Here is a 21,386-nt window from a genome sequence, read left to right on the forward strand (position 1 = left end):
TTTAGAAAGAAAGATAAGGATAGACACATGTTTATATAATAGATAAATTTATCAAGAAGTTAAAACAACCGGCTCTTAAAAGGCTTCAAAAAAGCTATATTAGCAAATTCCATGCCACTGTTTAATATTGCATAATATTATTATCGAAATATGTACAATCGAATGTTAAATAAAAAAAGAGATAAATAAAAAAAAAAATGAGTAAAAAATGAGAAAGAAAAAACAATTAAATCCTAACGTATATCTTGAAAAAGTTTTGCATGCTCCAAAAGTAAAAATGTTTTATAATAAATACTGATTATTGTGTATTAACATCACAACATAATGGCTAAATGATTCCATAAGTATAATAGTTAAAATTTGTCCTTTAATATTAAAAATATTACCATCATAATACTATCTATTTTCTACGTCTTTAAAGTAATCACGATGCAATTATGATGTGCACCTATTTACTTAGACGTGTAAGATAAATGATAGTGTGTTGATTTAATACAATATTAAAAGTTTTTTAATATAAAAGGAATAAATATTCCTTTTATGTAAAAAAAACGCTTTAAATAAGCGTTCGTAAATAATTATTAGTGAAAATACACGCAATGCTTCGACAAAGTAAGTGACAAGTCTTTTACAGTACTTCGAAGCCTTGATCTTGAATTTAAAAAATTCTTCTTTGATCAGGAAAGAGATGGTTAAGCCACCCGTTTTGAATATCTCTTTGGACTGTCGCGTGATTGAATGAAATATAAATGCAGAGTGGTGCAGCGCGTCGATTTAAACAAGATTTTTGCAGAAGTGGATGTCAACTAGAGTAAACGCAATTTGTAATTTGTTAATTATCCGGAGATCCATGTCGTCTCTCCCGTCGTGCAACCGTTATTTTTCCCCGAATTGTCAGGTCGCGCAACCGCGTATAGTGAATTACACGCTGTGAACCTAAAAGAGAACCATTTGGCCGTACCATATGCTTGTCGCAGCGATGCATGCATCACAAACTGCAGCAAACGGTGAGTGTCAGAATTGTCGTGCCACTGGGACATGTCAGTCACATGTAATTCAATCCAACGTTGACTGTGTATCGTTCAACTTTCGAGTTTCGATAAATAAAACGGTGCAAACGCGGGAGTAACTAACGATGGCCCCCGATATTCAGAGAACGGGATTGCGCGACGAATTAACGAGTTCGATATCGATAACGTTCGGAAAGGCGAGAGTCATCTATCAGCCGTTTTAAGTATGCAACAGCTTAATTAGGACTGTAAATGTTTATCTTTTAATTTATACGGTGATTATTTGATGTTATCGTGTTGCTAAAAATATATATCATAATTACTATAAATGAGAAACAAAATGATAGAAAAAATAGACTTGAGAAATTGTTTTCGACTGAAAAAAGCATATGTCATTAGAAAAAGCTTGCAGACGAAACATAACACTTTAAAAAAACTATGTTTATTAGGTTCATGAGACAAAGCTAGAAGACATTTTACTTTAGCTCCTAATAAAAAACATTTTATCCAAATTATTTTTTATTCTTATATGTTCTGCAGTTATTGCATTTTCTTTCAGCTGTCAAACTTTTATTTACAGGTACGCGAGAATTTATGCGATCGCGATATAAAGCGGTTAATTGTCGCTTTGAACATTCACAACGCTGTCGTCAATAGTTTCTAGTGGCGCGGCCACTATCTCGAGAATAATAATTCACCTAACTCCTGTCGTCCGCAATTACTTGCGCATCGTGGAATTGCAAGTAATGCATTATGCACGAGTCCGGCGCGTTTAGCTTCGTAAGGAAGTTCCATTATTTATCTTCGCGACGCCGTAACAGGATTCATCATTGGCCTGCTTGCACTAAACGCGATATTAATAGCCTTGTAAAACTGCAGTTACAGAGCGCGTCCAATAAAAGTTGCGACGGCGCCGACTGCATAAGCAAATACCCCCGCAAATGATCAAGATATTTCAATGTGATTGCTCATCCGATCCCGGGGTTTATACGGATTTTCTCAGCAGCTATCGCAAACTCCGCATGTGTTATACATACATGTATCTGCCATTTAATAAGTTGCATGAGACACGTAATATTTCAGAACGAGTCTGTCAAACTCTTTCTATAACCTATAGATACAGGTCGAAGATTATTAGTCGCCATTAATTTAAACGAAATTAACCTACAAAGTTAGAGAAACGTAATAACTTCATTTCTGTCGAAGATTAATAATACGCTACCTGTTTTAATATTTATATCCGAATTAGGAACGTCTATGTAAATTTTGGTATTTATGTTATTTCTGTATATTTTTAGCACGTGAAGGATTATCGCAAATCCAGGGTTTGCCTGTCTCCGAATCATAAAGGAGACAAAAGGCAAGTACGCGGTTTCCGGGATATGTTTCAAATGTATGTTGTAACGCATTATGCATTAATCCGGTGTCTCGTTTCCGCAAAAATCTCGCGTAACGAGTAACCAACGGACGGCGTGACTTGCGCCAAACGCGACATTAATATCCCTGTAAAGTTACGGTCATGATGGTGATTCTAATAAAAGTTACAACGATATCGTTTCCGTGTGACGCGCGCTATGCGGTTTTACCGGCTGTATTATTCGAATATCTGCAGGCGAACGGACACGAGTGCGTTGCGGATCTAATTCAGACACGATCGCACAAGTAAATCACGGTTTATTCACTTTTCCCTTTACCCTGAACTGCGCACGTTCTTGTTACATACGGATTAATTATCATTTAACATTATTTTCCGCAAATATTGGAAGACAGTATATGTTTGCGCTGCCATATTTAATGTGATATATAAAAGTATGGTATTACATTTAATGATATTTTAAATTCGTAACATAGAACGAAGCACAGATTGCACGAGGTACACACAATTTCTATGCACGGGATAGAGACTTTTGTATGCTATTTAATTTTACTATATTCATCGAGATACAATTTCTATGCAGTAGATGTTGGAATATGTAACACAGAAGCTTCCATTATAAAACTTACGGTTGTGCCCCTTTTCAGAATATTTCACTGAAAATAATATTGCTTCATTTTTCCATGCGCATATGTATTCACATAAAACTACGAACAAAGCGAGTCTGATTATCTTTTACTAGTATTCCCTACATTTATTATATCTAATAAAAATACCAGAACTTTCACATTTTGGAAAATAATCAAGTTTAAGAGATAAGTTGTAGAAGTATAGTTTAATATCACGTGTTCTTCTAAATAAAATAATAAATTTTTTACATTATATATCTAGATATTCTTTGCATAATTAAAAGTAACAATACAATTTTTTTAAAAGTTGATTTCATAAAAAAAATTTTTTAAACTATAAATTATTATTAAAAATATTCTCTTTTCTTTATGATATTATTTTGTCTCATGCAATATGTTAGAGTGTCATTACTTCTTATTAATTCATTAAATCTATTAATTAATTATATAATTATTTTCTTTCGTTCTTGATAGTTATTCAAGCAAATATCAACTATATATTAACATCATATCAGTATTATACATTCAACAATATAAATGTGTATAATGCGTGTTGTACGTAACAGTTACATTGTTGAAATTATAACATTGATGTTACTATTAGTTGATGCAGTTTACTGGGATACAAAAAAATCTCACTTTAACCAGTCAGCCATGAAAATATTCAATTTGTGCTATCCTGATATTCAGATGAAAATGATAATATATTCAGTAACACTATACTCTTGGTCAAAGTACATGTTTGTTCGGTGAAGCTAAATTGAACTATAGTTTCCGCATTTTGTGTTGTTTACCGGAAAAGTATTCGAGTTACTACCAGATTTAGAATATATATGCACAAACTAGAATCATGGAACACTATCTAGAATAATGCATTTGTATAAAACAACACTTTGTATATGTGTGTGTGTAAGATAATAATTAATTTAATACGTTCTAAGTGCAATTAGTTATAAGTGAAAATAAGACTTGACACTTTACAGAAAGAGTTTACGAAATTATCTCATAGTTTTATGCACGTGCACGTTTTATTAAAAAACACATTTGCGTTCGTAACTTTAATTATCACAATTATATGCTTTTTAATCAATTCTGACATTGATATAATTACACGCATACATTAACTTCATATATTTAAACAGAGATTTTTTTTTTAAGAATTAACATACATTACATCACATTAAGTGTAAATAAAAGAAACGTTTCAGTTTTTATTTAACAGCACATTAAAGAGAGAAAAAGAGAATAGTTAACGTGTAATTATAAACTTAATGTAGTCTTCTCTTTAGTACGAAATTAAATAAACCTTGCCAAAAACTGTACTCCAATGGTAATTATCGTATAACGAAAAATTACAATATTTATGCGCGCAAAGGGAACCGCTGAATACGAACAGAATAATTGTATAGCGCTTTTTATGAAGTACTGAATCTTTAAATCCACATTTGTATGCGCTCTCGCTTGACGCTTTTTTTTATTACTGTACGCAGAAAGAAAATGAAAGAAACGGCGAAAAATGTAAGGGTTGAGGCCAACGAAAGGTATTCCGCGAACGTAAATCCCTTCTCAGTTGGACTTTAACTTGAAATTTACAACATTCTGTCCCTAAATTATTGTCCCCGACCACTCCCCGAGGACCGCCCGTTAAGCAAAGACCTCTGAGCCGAGCAATTAATATTTGGCCGTGGTAACCTTCGATTACTTTACGAAGACTCCCCCCCCTCGGAAAGGACTTGTTCCGTGACGAAACCTATCAATTTTCCCCGACCGTCTGGTGGGTCACAATCGCGACCTGCGAACGATCGATTTAAAAGTTTTACTTTGCCATCTATCGACGATAAATCACTAGATACCTTTGGAACTGCACTGGTAATGCAAATATGACTACTCGCGCGATCATCGCGCGGTCGTGTACGTAATCACGATAAAAGTTTGAAATACACGAGGGATTGATAACGTAAACTGTGTTTATCCCGATTATTTCAATAATGGAATTCCGCTTATGCCTCCGATACTAATCCATTGGGAGTTTTACATGAAAAGCTCCTTGAATGATAAAAACTTTTTAAACAAAGCAAAATAATTTTGTTAAAAGCAGCGCGAGATAAAGATATTCGTGCAAAAAACAATATTCGAGGCTTCGCAACAGGTAAATTAACGCTATTGATAAAAAGGAGACGGTTTGTTTTTCATAATGCAACACCACGAATACCGCCCAAGTTCCTAAACATTCCTCTTGCAATCGATTTTTCGTTCGTCTATAAGCGTAGGTTTCTTTGCTCTTGCAGTGGAAAATTGCCAGTGGTAATAATAAATCAAATCTTTTTCGATAGCAATAGCTGCAAGGCACCGATAATATCAGAATTGTCGGGATCACGAACGGTCATTTATACAGAGGGTCGTACGCTATTGACCAATCATGGATGTCGATTGGATGTGACATCATAAAAAGCACAGAAGCGAGGCAGCACTTATGGCTCACGGAAAATTGTCCATCAGCTTGAATGAGAGATGCCTCACACGGGATGGGAACAAAATCCACATCATTTTAACGCAGAAAAAAATGCGACAAATTTTAGGAACATGTCGGGGAAAATCTCTCTTGTAACAAACTTAATCTATTTTCAAGAGAATAGAAGAAGAATAACAGACGCTAAAAACGAGGTAATTAAATGTTTCTTGTTTGTATCGTACATAAAAATTTTTACATTTTCAGTGTTGTTATAATATAATAGAAATATATTAATAAAAAGAAAATATACGCAAACGTGTAGAGCTTGCAAATGCTTCGTTATTGCTGCAAGAAATCCAGAGGACCAGCGTAAAATGTAAGAAAATTACGAGGCTATCGCATTTCATAGGGATAATCCCGAAGGATTAATGCAGCGAGCGAAGAATATTTCGCGGAATCTGCTCAATCCTACACTGCCGTTAACATCGTGCGAAAGGAATACCTGACGAAGCCGGAACTCACGTTTTTCTTCCGCGTCCTCTGTCACTTCCGTAGCTGCTCTTATACCCGCGCAAAGCCGGAGATGCAAATTTGTCAACAAGTTTGTCTTGCAGTATATCGTGCAACGTGTATTTATGAATACACGATATGTATACACGAGCATAATAATATCGCGCGTCTTACCTACCGTAAACACCTGCATAATTGCAGCCGTCAGTATGTGCTAATATTTTATAGTGAAGTATTATTATTTGCCGGGGCTAACATGTGTGACGTGTGTACATTCTCTGTAAAACTTCGTTATAATAAAGCGAGCAGAAATATCATTAAGCACCTCCTTATTTCTTAAACATATTTTTTTTTTTATAAAACGAAAAATAAAACAAAGTAATGAGAAGAAGCAACAATGTGCGTGTTTGCATCGGACTGAATATAATCTAACGTTACCTGAAAAGCAGCGATACGCGGATATTCGGAAATGTATAATAGTTAAGTTTGCAAAGTATCGTCGTTGTCGTCGGCGAGAGGCAATAAAACGTTTCGATCCGGTTAAGTGAAAAGATGTTACGCTTTACGCAGACAAAGTTAAGCGCGAGAAGAGAGCGAGAGAGCGCCTCGCGCGATAAGACTCACGCGACTCTGTAGAGACACGGCCATCGATACTTTTGTTCGCATGTACGAAAACAAGCAGAGCGTTTTCTCGCGCGAGCTAAAAGAGCCGGGCAAACATCGCGCCCCGCGGGCGAAATGTCACGTCGCATCGTCGTCGTGTCGGTCGCGCGGTTACCCAGCCCGACAACAGCGGCTTTTCCCATCTGGGACCGGCGGTGCTTTTGCACTTTTACGATTCTACCTTCTCGAGGAACCCCGAGATACGATCTCTCGGGAGATCGCCGTCGTTCTCCTGAGCGAGTCGGTTAACGACGTCAATTTGGGTCGAGTGTCGTCGCGTTAATGCGACAAGCGTGTTAATCGACCCGAAGAGCGGCGTGGCGTCGCTAATCGCTCTCCGACGAATCTGGAACTTTAATATACAAGACCGGGCCCTCTAATAATGGCAACGGAATTTGAGCGCGCGGACTTTTGACGGTGGTTTACTTCAAGCGCGGCAAATCGGCTGGAAGTTCCAATTTACGTCCCGATTTCTTTCACGCTGCAGGACAAACGCTCCGTTGACAGTGACTTCGGCCTGTATACCTGTATATTATTGGACCGTTGTTCCAGCGATTGATTGATACGTGACGCGGAAACTAATACACGGAGCTGCGATATCGTGAAATGCACTCGCGGGAGGAAGAAGCCGTGTCTCGCCGTGCCGTCACGTCATGGTCACACGTGGAATGAAACCGGCGCGCTATTCTCCGGTCGATTTTGACGTCAGCCACAATCGACGTTTGATTTATTCGAAGTTCCGAGTTCGCAATACGAAAGACATCTTCACTGGAATTAAATAGCTCGAGGACAATGGAAAAATCTTTCGCTTTTCTCTCTCCCTCTCTCTCTCTCTCTCTCTCTCTCTCTCTTAATTATGTCGATTTAGGTCAAGGCAAATTGCCCTGATTAAAAGGTAGTGCTAGAAGTGTCGGATGCAAAAAAGTCATACTTCCTAACGAGAAACATTGAACGATGAAGCGAAACGGGAAAAGCCGACAATGCGAACGTGCGCACGTGAAAGTGCAGCATTATTAAATACGGCTGGAATTTACAACGGCGCTATATAGTAGCACAAGCACGCAAATATGATTACGCGATTACGCGAGTTACAATTGCTTTCTCGCGAATTAATAACGATAGGTCGTTAAACCTCTTGACTCGGATTACCAGCTTGATTTTCGTGACTAATATCGATTCTTCTAATAATAAGTATGCCTCTCCTCGCTATAATCCATTCAAGTTAAATGGATTGAGAATAGCGAAGAATATCGACTTGAGGTGATATCGATCGCAAGACACGCGTCGAAATGGAGCCGTTTAATATACGTGCAGGCGCATTCTCTCCGAAACTTGCCCCAGATACTGATATAGGTCGGGTCACCTGCGTCTATATACCGTATAACGTCGGGGGTACACCCCGGGATAGCTGCAGAGGCGTGCGTATTGGTTTTAGCCGCGGTGCAGAACGCGCTGCTTACACACGTAGCGAAACGCTGTCGGCTGTTATGCACCAATATCGAATTCATCATGTATCCAATTTACATCTCCGGCCGGCGCAACGTTGAGGCAGGTGTGGTATGTTCAGCGCGGGTTGAAATATTTAAGAATGATTTGCGACAATAAATGTCATTTAATTCGGCGCGATCCGTTTGCATTATTGCTCATCATCGCGGCAGCAGCATCCAGCTCTCCACGGTATTTCTCCGTAATCACTCGTAATGAGCGTAAAATAGCGATGTCACTGTTAACCGTAAACACGATTGAACACGCAATTAATACGCAAGAGTGGCCGAACCTATAAATTATACGACCGTCTGTATGTACATACATACGCGTGCGATTATCTAGCGGGTGCTTTACCGCGTGGATGTGTTATTTCGAATTTTCGATAAAGCCGACTGTGCCTGGCGCTTCGACGTGCACGCAAAAGAATCCCTAAATAAAAGGCTCGATAGATCTTGAGATACATCCTATACATTTGCATAACGGAAAATCAATAGCAGTTTACCACATCATTGCATGGTAACATTCGCTTTGAATGCGCTAATACGTAGTATAAAGCGAAACGCTGTTCCCTTATACATTTCTGATATATTTCACGTGAAATGTGAAAGACAAACCGAGAATTTTCTATCGCAAAAAATTGTCGAAAAATTGTATCTTCGAAAATGGTTGATTTAAGAAGAAAATGTCCATTTGTATAATTGTGCTAAATATAATAATTTATTACTATTTTTTTCTTTTGCTTGCTCTATTTATAATTTATGATTTTATTCGTGGCAGAACAATTTATTTTTTGTATAATCGCTCAGTAAAACTTATTTAGAATTATTTTTTATCTCATTTTAATTTATACATATAATTACAGATTTAATTTGTTTTAAAACAAATTTAGCAATAATAACTTATTATATACAATAAAGTAACAAAATTAAAGTAAAAAGATACAAGTAGCCCAAGTCCAGTTTCAAAGAAATTTAGACCAAGTACACACATTTTACATATTCAAATCCTTCTGTTTAACTCCTACTTATCGAAAACCTAAATTATGCGACTTGCTCTACTTGTATTTTCAGCGCTTTAATTTGCCTTTCACGTGATACATAAAACAAGACGGTCGATAAGTACTCAAGCAAATTAAACATGGAAATACTCACCTCCGGATTGCAGATTTTGTATCTGGTAGTCCAGATTTTCCCCTTGCACGATCTACGTCTGCATCGACGCTGTTGGCGCGAGATTCCGCCACCGCACGTCCTAAAAGAGCGGGGAAAATTTATCAGCAAATTTAGTATAATGACTTTTTTTTTTAACATGTTCCGAACGGATGTCTTTCCCAGGCATGCTTATTGAATGAACTTTTCATAATCAAGGCACGCTGAAATCGTCAAGAGTTTAATTGCATTTCACCACCGCGTGCCGTCGCGACGCAGTTAGTTAATTCAATTTACTACTTCACGCTAATTTCATGAGCGATCTTTATTCGCTGGAAATTGCATTACTTTCAACAAGTATAAGTTGGCTCCGCTCGGGAGAGTGCAAAATACATTTGCACACTTAAATAGAACTGTCATTTATGATATGAAGTGTTCTCGCCAATTATAATCATATATATAGTATAAATCTTTTACTCAATTAGCATTAAATATTTTAACGAAAGCTGGTTTCAGAAAGATCTTTGCCAATTATTCGTACGTAATCCTTTTTTCTTATTAAATTTCGAAGTAAGTTCGTGATTGTATCTTAATTTTAATCATAATAATATGTGTGAAGCTTTAGAAGATGATATTTTTTGAAATTATCTTCTTCGGATTATTTCTTATAAATAATAAGAGAAATTTGAAAGCTTCAAATAGAGTTACTCGTTAATTAAACTAATAAAAAGAAAAAAACAGTTAAAATGTCGGGAAATTTTTAAAAACGACATAACTCGGGAAATAAGGGAAAATGAAGCTAATGGGAGAACGGTCGTTAAATATGGAGAAATGAGCGCAAACTAACCGAGTACCTTTAATATAGCGGAACGCAAATAATATCAATGGTTATGAAGCAGTTTGTATTTTAGTTGTCTTTCTTGCTCACTCATACACACACACACACACACACACACACACTCTCTCTCTCTCTCTCTCTCTTTCTCAATGTCTAACTATGTACATGTGCAAATCTTTTACTTGCGCGTTCAAACGAATAGCACACATTAGCTAACTATTTACGTGGTAATCATCGTTATTAAATGGGCTGCCGATTAAATTGATCACGACTTGGTTCCAATTTTAGAGAAGTCGATATCGATTGCATTATTCTACACGAATAGTAATTATCTGCTTTGAACAATAACCGGCGCATAAACAATTAGTTAATTGAAATAATAATACATAGCATACATTATGCGTGCAGATTAATCCCAATTACGAAGCTTTGTAATTACGTAAAATAATATTGCGGATGGATACATTTTCAAACTGCCCAAAAATAATAATGCAACAATGCGCAATAAGTCTATTCTCTATCGTTTAATACTATTAATTTTGCAACTAAATGACTAGCATAAAGACGATATTGTTATAAAGCTTTTATAGACTGCTATTATTTACGGTAATAAACAAAATCAGCGGGATGTAATCGTCAGTTGTAACATGAATAATTATTGTTATATTATTACACATCTTATTGGCGAAATTGTAATAGAGACGAAAGCTCGCGAACGTGCAGATGGTGTAGAAACATCAATAAGTAGAGTGCTGTAGATCACACAATAAGCTTTCCCGACCAAGTGCAGTTCGCAAGTTGTAAGTGCCATAAATTGCTACGTCTCCCAGTTCTGGCCACTTCTGTATAACTGAAAAACGAGCGGGGTGAGTCGAGAACAAACTTATTGCCGGTGGTGGCCGCCAAAATGAGTTCCGGAGCGCTTAACATTCTGGTTGCGCTACCGGTAGGACTCAATATTAGAACCGCACGAAACAGGCGATGAGAAATCGCGGGATTGGATCATGCCTTGCATGCGGAGGAGGCGAGGCCGCCGCTGGGATCGCCCTTTTGTCGCACGACTACCAAACAATATGTGTGCGCCGGATGTGCCATTCTCCGTGTCGTAGAGTTTGATCTGGAATACAATTTCTTCATCGTGAAATAAGAACTGTTGCCTCGCATGTGTACAGAGATGCGCGTGCATGATATTACGAAACATGTTACCACGATGGAAATAATAGTTGGATAGTGGAACGGAACTTCTCCAATATGAGAGCTTATTTTCTTAATGTCTTCTCGAGCTGAACGTAGAATTGTAAATACTATTCGTGCCATTCGTTTTTAATCATAAGGAGAAGGCGAGAATAATTAACAGATTGTGATATAATCATAATTAAAATGAAATTTACTAGAACACACACTCTGACAATTTATAAACTTAGAGCAACATTCGTAATTTCATAATTAATGACTGACCTTGTACATGGCGACCACTTCGACCATGGTGACCACTCGCCCCAACCAGCGTTCTGAAATACAAAAGGAAAATGTTAGACTTGGATCATTATATGTCGAGAACGCAAAGAGAGGACAAATAAGCTGAAAACCGCGATGTCAATTATTAAATCATTTTGCGTTCGAAACATATTTCAAAAGCCTATTTTTACTCATCTGAAGTGTACATCACGTCTTAATTATTAGTACGCTCATTTTCGCACGACCTCAATTATCGCGATTATCTCGATGAATATTTAAAACGATTTTTCTCTATAACGACGTTTTGTCTGCGAGACATTATTCCGCGGGCTTGACTCGCCTCGTCCCAACTCACTGTGCCATTGCCCTCCATTACAAACCCTCCGTCCCCTCCTATTGTCAGACTTTTATTTCGTTCATAAATGTGTCATCCGAGCCGACTACTAGCAGTAATCGGCGTCTGTAATGGTCTCTCTGCAACGTAAAACGCGTTTCAGACGCCGTGACGCCTATGCACATCGATCGCCTCATTCCGGCCGGAAAGTTCGCGAATAAACGTGGTAAAAATTTGACCAGCAACAGCCAGTCATCGGAATTCTCGGCACGTTTTCGCGTCTGAACCAAGCAGATTTCAAAAATTCACTTTCGCCACGTGGGGCCGCCGCGGCGAATTCGCGCTCTGATGTTTCACGATGAGCAATCGATGGTACGCGTACGTTGATTTCGATCCTCGGATAAATTATAAAGGCGAAACGCAAAAATTTGATGCGAACAGAGAAGCAGAATTTCATCAATACATGATATTACATACATTTTATTCGACCGGTTCCCAATAAATTTCTTGTGTCAATATACATTTTAAAAATGTAACAATTCACACGTTCACGTACACAAGTTTTTAGAGATTATATAAAAACAAATAATCCGTATTTCCATACTTTCAAAGTAAATCGAAAGTATAAACGGCATATTTATTGGGAAGGATGAACGGCTTATATTAACAAATGTAAATGTATCTAATTCACATTTTTCAACTTTTTCCATGTTCGAGAGTTAACGTTTTAACGTGCGGGATATCGTCGAGCGAGCTAAAAATTTTCGAATTTATAGAAGACTATGTCAACCGCGGATCGTTAACGTATTTCCTTTCGGAATAGTGTGTGCGATATGAGCAGGAATATTTCTTTCGATCGATCCTTTACCTCGATCCGCGCCCGTTCCTTACCTAAAATCCCCAGTAATGAGCCGTTGTATCGGCTTTTTGTCGAGAAAAGGGGTATAACGATGGAGGGAGCAATTAATCCTTTTTATCCGAGAACTCTACTCTTACCCTCCCCCCGCCTCCCTTTTGTTCTCCTGCAGCGCTATCACATACGGAAAGAACGAGAGAGCATTTCGATGTGTTACGTTAACGGTTGCCGGCACTTTTCATGAACTGCGCTGTGAAATTTATTTCCACGGTGCTTCTTTCTGTTTCATCCGTTTGCCCTTCTTTCACTATCCCTTTCGTTGCGCTCACGCTCGCGTTTTTTTTTTTTTTTTTTTTTTAACGGACTGCAGAAGGCCAAAGTGATGGATAAGAACGAGGATAGGGGGGTGCGCAAAAGAGTGACGATAAGAAGAGAAAGAGAGGAGGAAGGCGAGACGTACGGACAGCATCCAGGAGAAAACGTGGAAATCCGTTTTGGCGGAAAAAGCCAGAAAGCTTTTAACGTGATTCCGCCGCGCCAGTCGGTTGTTTTATTCGGAATTCCGCACGATGAATAATGTCGGCGAGTCGGACGAGCCACGATCGTCGTAGGAAATTATTGACGCATCGATCTCACCGGAGCTGGTCCGGTGTGCTCGCACGAATCACTTTCAAAATGCAGAACATTGTCCGTTATCCTGTTTATCTCCGCTGGCTCGCAGACGTGGCAATTTTCATCTGCGAGGTGCAAATAGTTGCGCTCTTATGACCGAGCCGCGGCAAAGCAACGAGAATCTCGTAAAAGCATCATTATCGACGTCATTCGGCCATTAGTTTCCTTTACAAAGGGTCACATTACCACAAAAAAAGATCGTCTAAAAGTTAGCTTGGCTTTTGTGCAGTCACACATATTTAATGTTTGGTACAATCACTAAAAAAATATTATATATATTTTTTATAATAATAGATAAAATAAATAAAATAATAACAAGAGAAATAAAAGAATAAAGCTTCAGACTGAGAGAGGTTTTTGGAGTAACCAAATCTGAAATACCGAGACGAAGTGTTTTTAGCTTGGAAACATTTTTCGGGAAAATTAAAAACACTAGCACTTCATTATTGCAGTTGTTTTTTCCGTATTTTTTAAAAAAAGGGGGAAAAATGAAAAAATCTTATTGTTTGCTGAGTTTTATTGTTCTAGAAAATTAAGAATTCTGCCGGGGTACAAAAATTTTGTTGAGTTCTGCAAATTTCACGAGTACAAGCAATGTTTGCGAGCGGAAAAAAGGTAGAACTGACACCGGCGTTGTCTAGAGAGTGTGTCTGCAATGCGGTGTTCCGGCCGGCGCCGCTGCAGACCTGGATGTCATCGCTGGTTACGATGACACAACGGCGATACGTCAATATTGTATATTTATTCTATGCCATTCTGGTTTTCTTCGACAGTAAACATCGGTAGACGTTAGCTGCTTTAAAAATTTTAGTTGAGTTTGACATCACTTCAGTGATTTTTTATTAAAAATCGTTAAATTCTACAAGGTTTTTTTTTAAAGATGTAGGCAAAAAAAGATTATTCTCCTGAACATATTGAAGGACAATGTAACTCAAATCTTAAATAGCACTGTATTAATGATAAACCAGCAGAGGACGGAATGCACTTGATTTAAAATAATTATGGAACGGCACTCTGGGAAATTAGATTTCTCAAAATACGGTTATAACCCACTTTGAGGTTCACGATTAAGTGAAGAAGAATCTTTCGGAGAATGCGTTGCAGTTTGGTAAATATAACATACGGACTGCTTAAGATATTTTGGTTGTAAACTAACTTCCATTGGTGAAACTCGCTGGTGGAACTTTTCGCGAAAGGAGGAAAATCAGAATAATAAGCGAGAACATAGTATACATATTTCGTTAAAGGATACGTCAATTATTGGATGCCGTCGAGGACGAGTAATGAGTTCTATAAGGAGCTAAATTAAAATGAGAATTGAAAATGACCGTTTCTAATTCGCATACTCTTGCATCATCTGGAATTGCGATCTCTCGCAAATTGGCATCGCGAAGGGTAGGGGAGCGGTGATAGCCCGATAGCCCGATAGGCGATCTCTCATTCCGCAATGCGGGCTTTCGCCGTGCCCTATATAGGCACGGCACTGGCCCAGTCTCTGTACCACTCTAATTTGGCACTTTTATACTCCCCTGGGAGGGTTGATCGTCGGCAGGATAAATCTCGCCCAGAGACCAGGCTTTTATATACGGTCACGTCCACAAAGGACGTCCTTTCCATAATTCCATCGGTGCCGGCGGTGATTACAGACGCAGCGAAATATGTAAATTGAGCGTAAAAGCGAGCGATAGCCGCGAATGCGAAATGAATGCGACGATGAAAATGTTAATATCCATTGTACGTCATTCTTAAATGCGACGCCAAAAATGCGAACATAGTAACAGATAATAGTAAATAAATAAATAACGAGATAATCAGCTAAATCATCACCGTAGATATACTATATGTATACCTTACAATGTAAATTTTGGCACTATTAGTAATTATCATTTCGACAATCCGAAAATTATTATTTTTTCTGTTTTTTTTAATATAATCACTAAGGTAATAAATTTCAATGGAATTGTACAATTCAAGACATCCTCAAGTTCTTTTTTAGTTACATAAACATATTACGTTCAGCTATGTAAACGAATGTGTACATATGTATATTGGAAGGAAACAGAGAAAAGGAAAGAAAATCAGACCAACACGACAAAGAACGAACGAGCGAACGAGAGAGAGAAAGAGAGAGAGAGAGAGAGAGAGAGAAAAGGGAAAGGAGGAGAGTATAGGGCTAGAGAGTAACAGGCTCACTATTCCCAATTCCCATCCAATCCAAAATCAATCTTAGTTCGTACTCTTAGACGAACTGGGAGCGAGATTCTAAAGGGATCGGTGAGAAGAGAGGATAAGGGGGTGAACGGAAGGCGGAGGGGGTGGACCGATCACTTTTAAGCAGCGTTGTGCAAGTCTGCATTATTCAAACTCTATCGTCGAACTAGGCAACCTCGCGAGCACCCTCCAAGGAGCACCCTTCTGTCTTTCCCCAGCGTCAACCCTTCGTTCCACCTTCTCTGTCGGCGTTTCATCCATTATTGTCTCGGTGATCCACGGAACGTTTCGCCTTTGCGTCCCGATTTTTTTCGACCGCAACAGTGCCGTCTTCTTCCAGCAGCTGCTTCGATCTCTCGGAATCGAACACCTCTAAACACGCTTATTCATTCTATCTTTATTCAAACTTTAATTTCAAGCTGGGAACTTACGTCATGTATTTCTTTCGCTAATCTAATTAATGCAATTTTATGCAAAGTAGCTCATCTATATAGTTTACGTTTAAAGAAAATGGTTCGAATGAAAATAATTTTATTAAATAACTCGTAAAATATTTACAAATACTACAAAATCATTTCAAAGTAATCTATATTGTAAACAAGCTATTCAAAACATACAATATTCAATATAATGGAAATACAAATATGTGCTTGCAGAAAATATGTTGAAATAAAAAAAATTATTTTGCTTAAAGCTTCTTTATCGAGAAACATGAAAAATAGTGCTTGTGTGTGTGCGCGCGCGTGCGTGCGTGTACACATACACAAATAAATAATGATAAAATAAAATAAAAATAAAGATATAAAATGTTAAAATAAAAAATAAAAGTAATTTATATTATTAAAATCTAATAAATATTTTAATTCTTCTCCGATAATAGATTTCTTATTAATTTCTTACATCCTGACAGCTATTGAACATTTTCTTAATGCAAACTTCTTCAATTGTTTCTTTGACTCGTTCATTTGCCTTTCTAGTTATTTCCCGATGGCATTCGATTTATGCCGCTGCTGAAGTTAATATCTACTGTCAATCCTCGTAGAATTCCCAGTAAAAGGGATTGCTTTTCCCTTAAGAACTCAACGAAATATTCGGATTTCGGTTTAGCGCACTTGATTTTCTCAAGGATACACCCGCCGATGTCGATGTCGATCACCTTTCATTGAGCACCATCTCGCGCATCTGCAGTTTTCTCGGCGCGCATCTCTACAGCTACGCTTTGCTGACGGAGCCTCTTGATTTTCTCAATTTCGGAAGCTACGTAAACATCCCTGGAAACAACCGTAAACAGCCCTTAAACTCCCGGCTGCGTCGTGCAGCTCCACCGTTTTCTGCCCTCGTAATCCTCGCGCGTATACCTGCGAAGTGCGACCCAGTCTCTTAATTTCCCTCACTCTGAGCGCAACGCAAACAAGGCCGCGCGTATAAACTTGCTCATACGCGTGTATGCAAGAGCATCGCATAATGAATGCCTCGGCGCCTTTCGTGCCCATCATTTTGCGCGAGGTGTTGGAGTGCATCGAGCTCGTTGCGACGGCGATGACGATGTATGACGATCGCCCGTGACGTTGCTACGCTAGAACAAGACCGTTTAAGCACGTACTTCCCTCATTCGACGTATCTTTCAGATGAAGACGGTTTAGCTGTCCAAGTTTGACTTACTGTAGTATAAATTAGGATGTTTCATACGCGCGACCTTTTCGCTTGGAATTTTTACCTGCGATATACTATTATGTTTCGCAAAAGAATATGCAAAAATAGAATCTGGTATAAACAAGTTTTCTATTATAAAACGATACAAATAGTTGTATGCGCGTATTAAAAAGTGTGCATTAAAAAATATAGCAGTCATAGTTCACGATATTTGAAGTCCGCAAAATATTAAAATAACTGATTAAGAGAAGAATTATCTGTATTTATTTATTCAATGGATAGATGCAACAGTATAAGTGAAAAGATTTGCAAAATGAGATGCCGTCAGTGACGTGACAGCGGGTTAAATCGCAGATTTACTTATCGTTACATTATGTCGTATGCGCGACAGCGCCGTTCTTCAAACGTGGAATACGGGTCTCGAGATAAACCGATTCGCGTGCGTACATCATCCAAAAGCTATTTTCAAAGCGAAATGTTTATGGCGGCAAATTATGATATACAGAGCTGCCATCGGATTCCATCGTTTATACGTTAACGCCGAAGGGTCTCCACGTCGCGGCCAAAAGAGACGGGGGAGGGGGAGGATGATATTAAAAGAGCTACGTAATAGGCTTAGAAAGACTGATGTCTTAAGTGGGATAAGAAGCAACCCGTCGAAATAAATCTCGGAGGAATTCTACTTCGGGCAAAAGTGCCATATCTCGAAATGAGATGTTTCGCGGTATCAGCATAATAATATACTATGGCGGCGTTAATGAATCTCTACTTGCACAATAAACGTGCAACGTGAGATAGTAACTTGCCCTTTCAAAGAATAGCATAGATACTTTAAAAGAGATTTATTCACGGCGAGAATCTATCTGCGTTTTGCAACGGCGAGAAAACGAGAAAACTGACACACAACTATATAAGAAGTAACGCCTACGGCAACAATGATAAATGTAACGGATCGGCTTTATTCATAAATAAGTAATAAGAATAAAAATTTCTTGGCAAATACGTTTGTACATAATAATGCATCTCTTCGCAATAATTATGTATTACAAAGATTCAGTCCTATTTATATTTTCACAAGTCTAGCAGTAATTTTTTATTAAGCTCTATTAAAATGCCATCATATATACTTTATTAATATCAATAATAGTTTATTAATATCAAGAAAAGTTAACTTTACGGTTTCTTTGATAAATAAGTTGTAGTATAAGTACCTCTCAAATCTTCAATATTTAAACTCTTCTTTGTAACACACACGAGAAAATTATTAAGCAGTGTGCCTCATTCATGTACGCCCTATCATGTGTTCTAATTCAATAAAGTCAGTAAATTACACGCGAGTAACCGTAAGACGCGCAGAAAGTTGGAATTTCCATCAAATCCTAATATTTTCGACTAACTGCTGCGTTCGCTGATAATATTGTCGGCTTCTTCTTTCTCGTGGGCAACAAGGGACAATTGGAGAACGCAGACTAGATGATCGGACTTTTAAGTAGATTCCTCACTTCTCGCCTGCATTATTCAATCGTCTCCCCATCGCCTCCGGCGGTGCTTTCGTCCCCGTCACAGCCCCGAGATTCCATTCTCGCGTGCAGGTGTCAATTTGTCCTCTCTTTCTCTCTCTCTCTCTCTTTCGCTCCCTCTCCTACGGCTCCTTCCCCCTTTCGCCCTCCCTTACCACAACCGGATCCCCAAAACGTTTCTCCCGAATGCCGAGGGGGCGAAACATTAGACTCCCAAATTATCGAAAGCAGCAAACGGGGAGAGACTGTTTCTCTCCGTCGAGCACATCAATCGTCCTCTCTCTCCGTCCGTCTTTGTCACCCTTCCTTCGAAATCCAAACCCCCTACCTGCCAAACTCTCCCTACCTCATTGTTAATGGAAGCCCCCAGAACCACTTCAACCGACTCTTAGATACGCATCTTAGAGAGGTACCTTCGCGGCGCGTCACCGAGCATTCCCAATAATCGTCTTCCCTCGTTGTTTTCCGAAAGATTTCGATTGAGATTGGCACTCACTTAATATCACGTCGGTGCTAGATGCGATTATCCCTGTTGCTTGTCCATTTCGAGAGCACAACAGCTAAGAAAGTTCAGCGAATTGTTGATATATTATAGATTAATTTTGCTTCTTATTATATATCACGTTAATATTATATTGATAATTTTATTTAAAAACTTGCATATTCAATAGAATGTCCTTTCTCTATAAAATATAAGTTTTTTAATTAAAATTTCTCTTAAAATATTTTCCTTATAACATTTTAATTTCTCTCTCTCTCTCTCTCTCTCCCTTCCATCTCTCTATATTAGTTAATTTAGACACGGTATACATAGAGTAACGTGTAGTCTATAATTAATATCTCTCGGTTTATGTATATATTGAGTAAGAGCACAGTCACAAAGTTTAATGATTTTGGCGACGACTCATGCACACAGTTCTGTTTGAAATAGTCTTACGCAAACCGCAAGTACTTTCGTAAAACCAATAATATGCGAATATAAATGACACGCGAGAGCGTATTCATTCAAATTTATCGATGTACAACCGCTCGAGTGCTTTCGCGTACCGTCGTACACCCACAACAGAAGTGAGAATTCTCTCCTGAACATTAACGTCTCAACAGATTTACTGTCTTAGCATTCCGAAATTTATGGTCGGGGTCGTAATTACATTAAATTAAGCGCAAGTTGGCGACAGAAAAAAAGATTCAAGAGCCTCGATAACTCACGTCGCGGAATTCGGGGACCTCGGGATTTTCGTCTTGCGGCTGGATAAAAGATACTCGACAATCACCCGCGCGAATAATTAATTAATCTGTGCGGTTAAGGGAGTATCGTTGTTAATCGTGATACCCATTACGCGCAATTACGGCGGTATTAGACGGCGGGCGCCACCAGAGTGATGGCCCCTGATGCAGAGAAAATCGTCGATGCGGCCGTTCGACAATCGATAGAATCAGCATGTAACGGCTATCGAGTGTCTAGCGTGCCGCGTTCCGACCTTCGCGAAATCACCTTCCGCCGACGCGCCGTGCGTAAAATACAAATTTTTATTCGCCGTAACAGAGCGTTACGAAACGCGGGTGGCTCGTTCGAGTGTACGTTAAATACAGAATTATTCCCCGGCGAATCGCTTTATGGGGCGATAAAACCGAAAGGGGGACCGTTACGCTTGCGAATCGGAGCCTCTAATATCCACCGATAGCGCGGAAGGGGCGAAGAAAATTACTCTATATATTTATGATTATTCGCGGCCACCCGCGTTTCCGTTCCACCTGTGATTTCAGCTTGGATTTCATTAAACTTGTCGTCCGATAATCTGCCGAGATTAAAGAATTAAAAGTGTTACGCGGGAGAAGAATTGTAAAAATCAGCGTAGCCGCGAAAATAACTCCGTCTGGAATTGAATTCACATCCGTCTCTTCGCCCGTAATTGCTAAGATACGCTTTGATATATTCCATAATTTTAATTTAATCGCTTCCTTCTTCAACTTCTTTATGGACTTTATAATTCTTGTAAACTTCGTCCATTACATTCGCATTATACCTACGTCGCTCGTATACGTTACTCTAATTAGGTCGTAATTAGTAACGTTAATGTGATTATTTAATTATTAGCGTTTGCACAATCGATAACCATTTATTTGTGCAATGTGATTATATATGGCTTGATCTATATGTAAATTCTTTTGTTATAGCTGATATATAATATATTACTACCTTTGCACAGAAACTTTTAAAAACAAACCATTGAAATAAATACGGTAAAATCTGTGAGCGCGGTGCAAAAGAGTTAACATTCCAGGTTTGAATAATTTTTTAATAATGGATATTCCACACGTACGCACAAAGTTATTATTAAGAGTAAACTACAGAATTTTTTAAAATTGCTGCAGTCCACGAATCCCAAACCTAATCAAGCATATATGTATTCGTATATGTCGTGTCGCTGTGCTATGTGTCATGGGAAACTCATATTACACCTCGAAATTAGTAGTACTTTAATAGCTAATATCCGTGATATCCGGCGGACACGGCGTCAAAGCTCTGCACGAAATGCAATCACCATTTCGATACATTTTCGCCGTC

The 21,386-nt window shown here is 38.4% G+C and overlaps 1 protein-coding gene across 3 annotated transcripts in view; it reads right to left on the reverse strand.

Moving 5' to 3' along the window:
- LOC105837787 (protein madd-4) overlaps positions 1-21,386 on the reverse strand; it is a 208,534-nt gene that overhangs the window by 53,535 nt on the left and 133,613 nt on the right. For all 3 annotated transcript variants that reach the window (XM_036284102.1, XM_036284101.1, XM_036284103.1), the window contains exons 3-4: positions 11,572-11,624; positions 9,279-9,378 (exon numbers count right to left, since the gene is read on the reverse strand). In XM_036284102.1, coding sequence (XP_036139995.1) covers positions 9,279-9,378; positions 11,572-11,624 — 153 coding nt within the window. The remainder of the gene's footprint in view (positions 1-9,278; positions 9,379-11,571; positions 11,625-21,386) is intronic.

The sequence above is a fragment of the Monomorium pharaonis genome, chromosome 3 (assembly GCF_013373865.1).
Source record: "Monomorium pharaonis isolate MP-MQ-018 chromosome 3, ASM1337386v2, whole genome shotgun sequence".
Taxonomy (NCBI): Eukaryota; Metazoa; Arthropoda; class Insecta; order Hymenoptera; family Formicidae; genus Monomorium; species Monomorium pharaonis.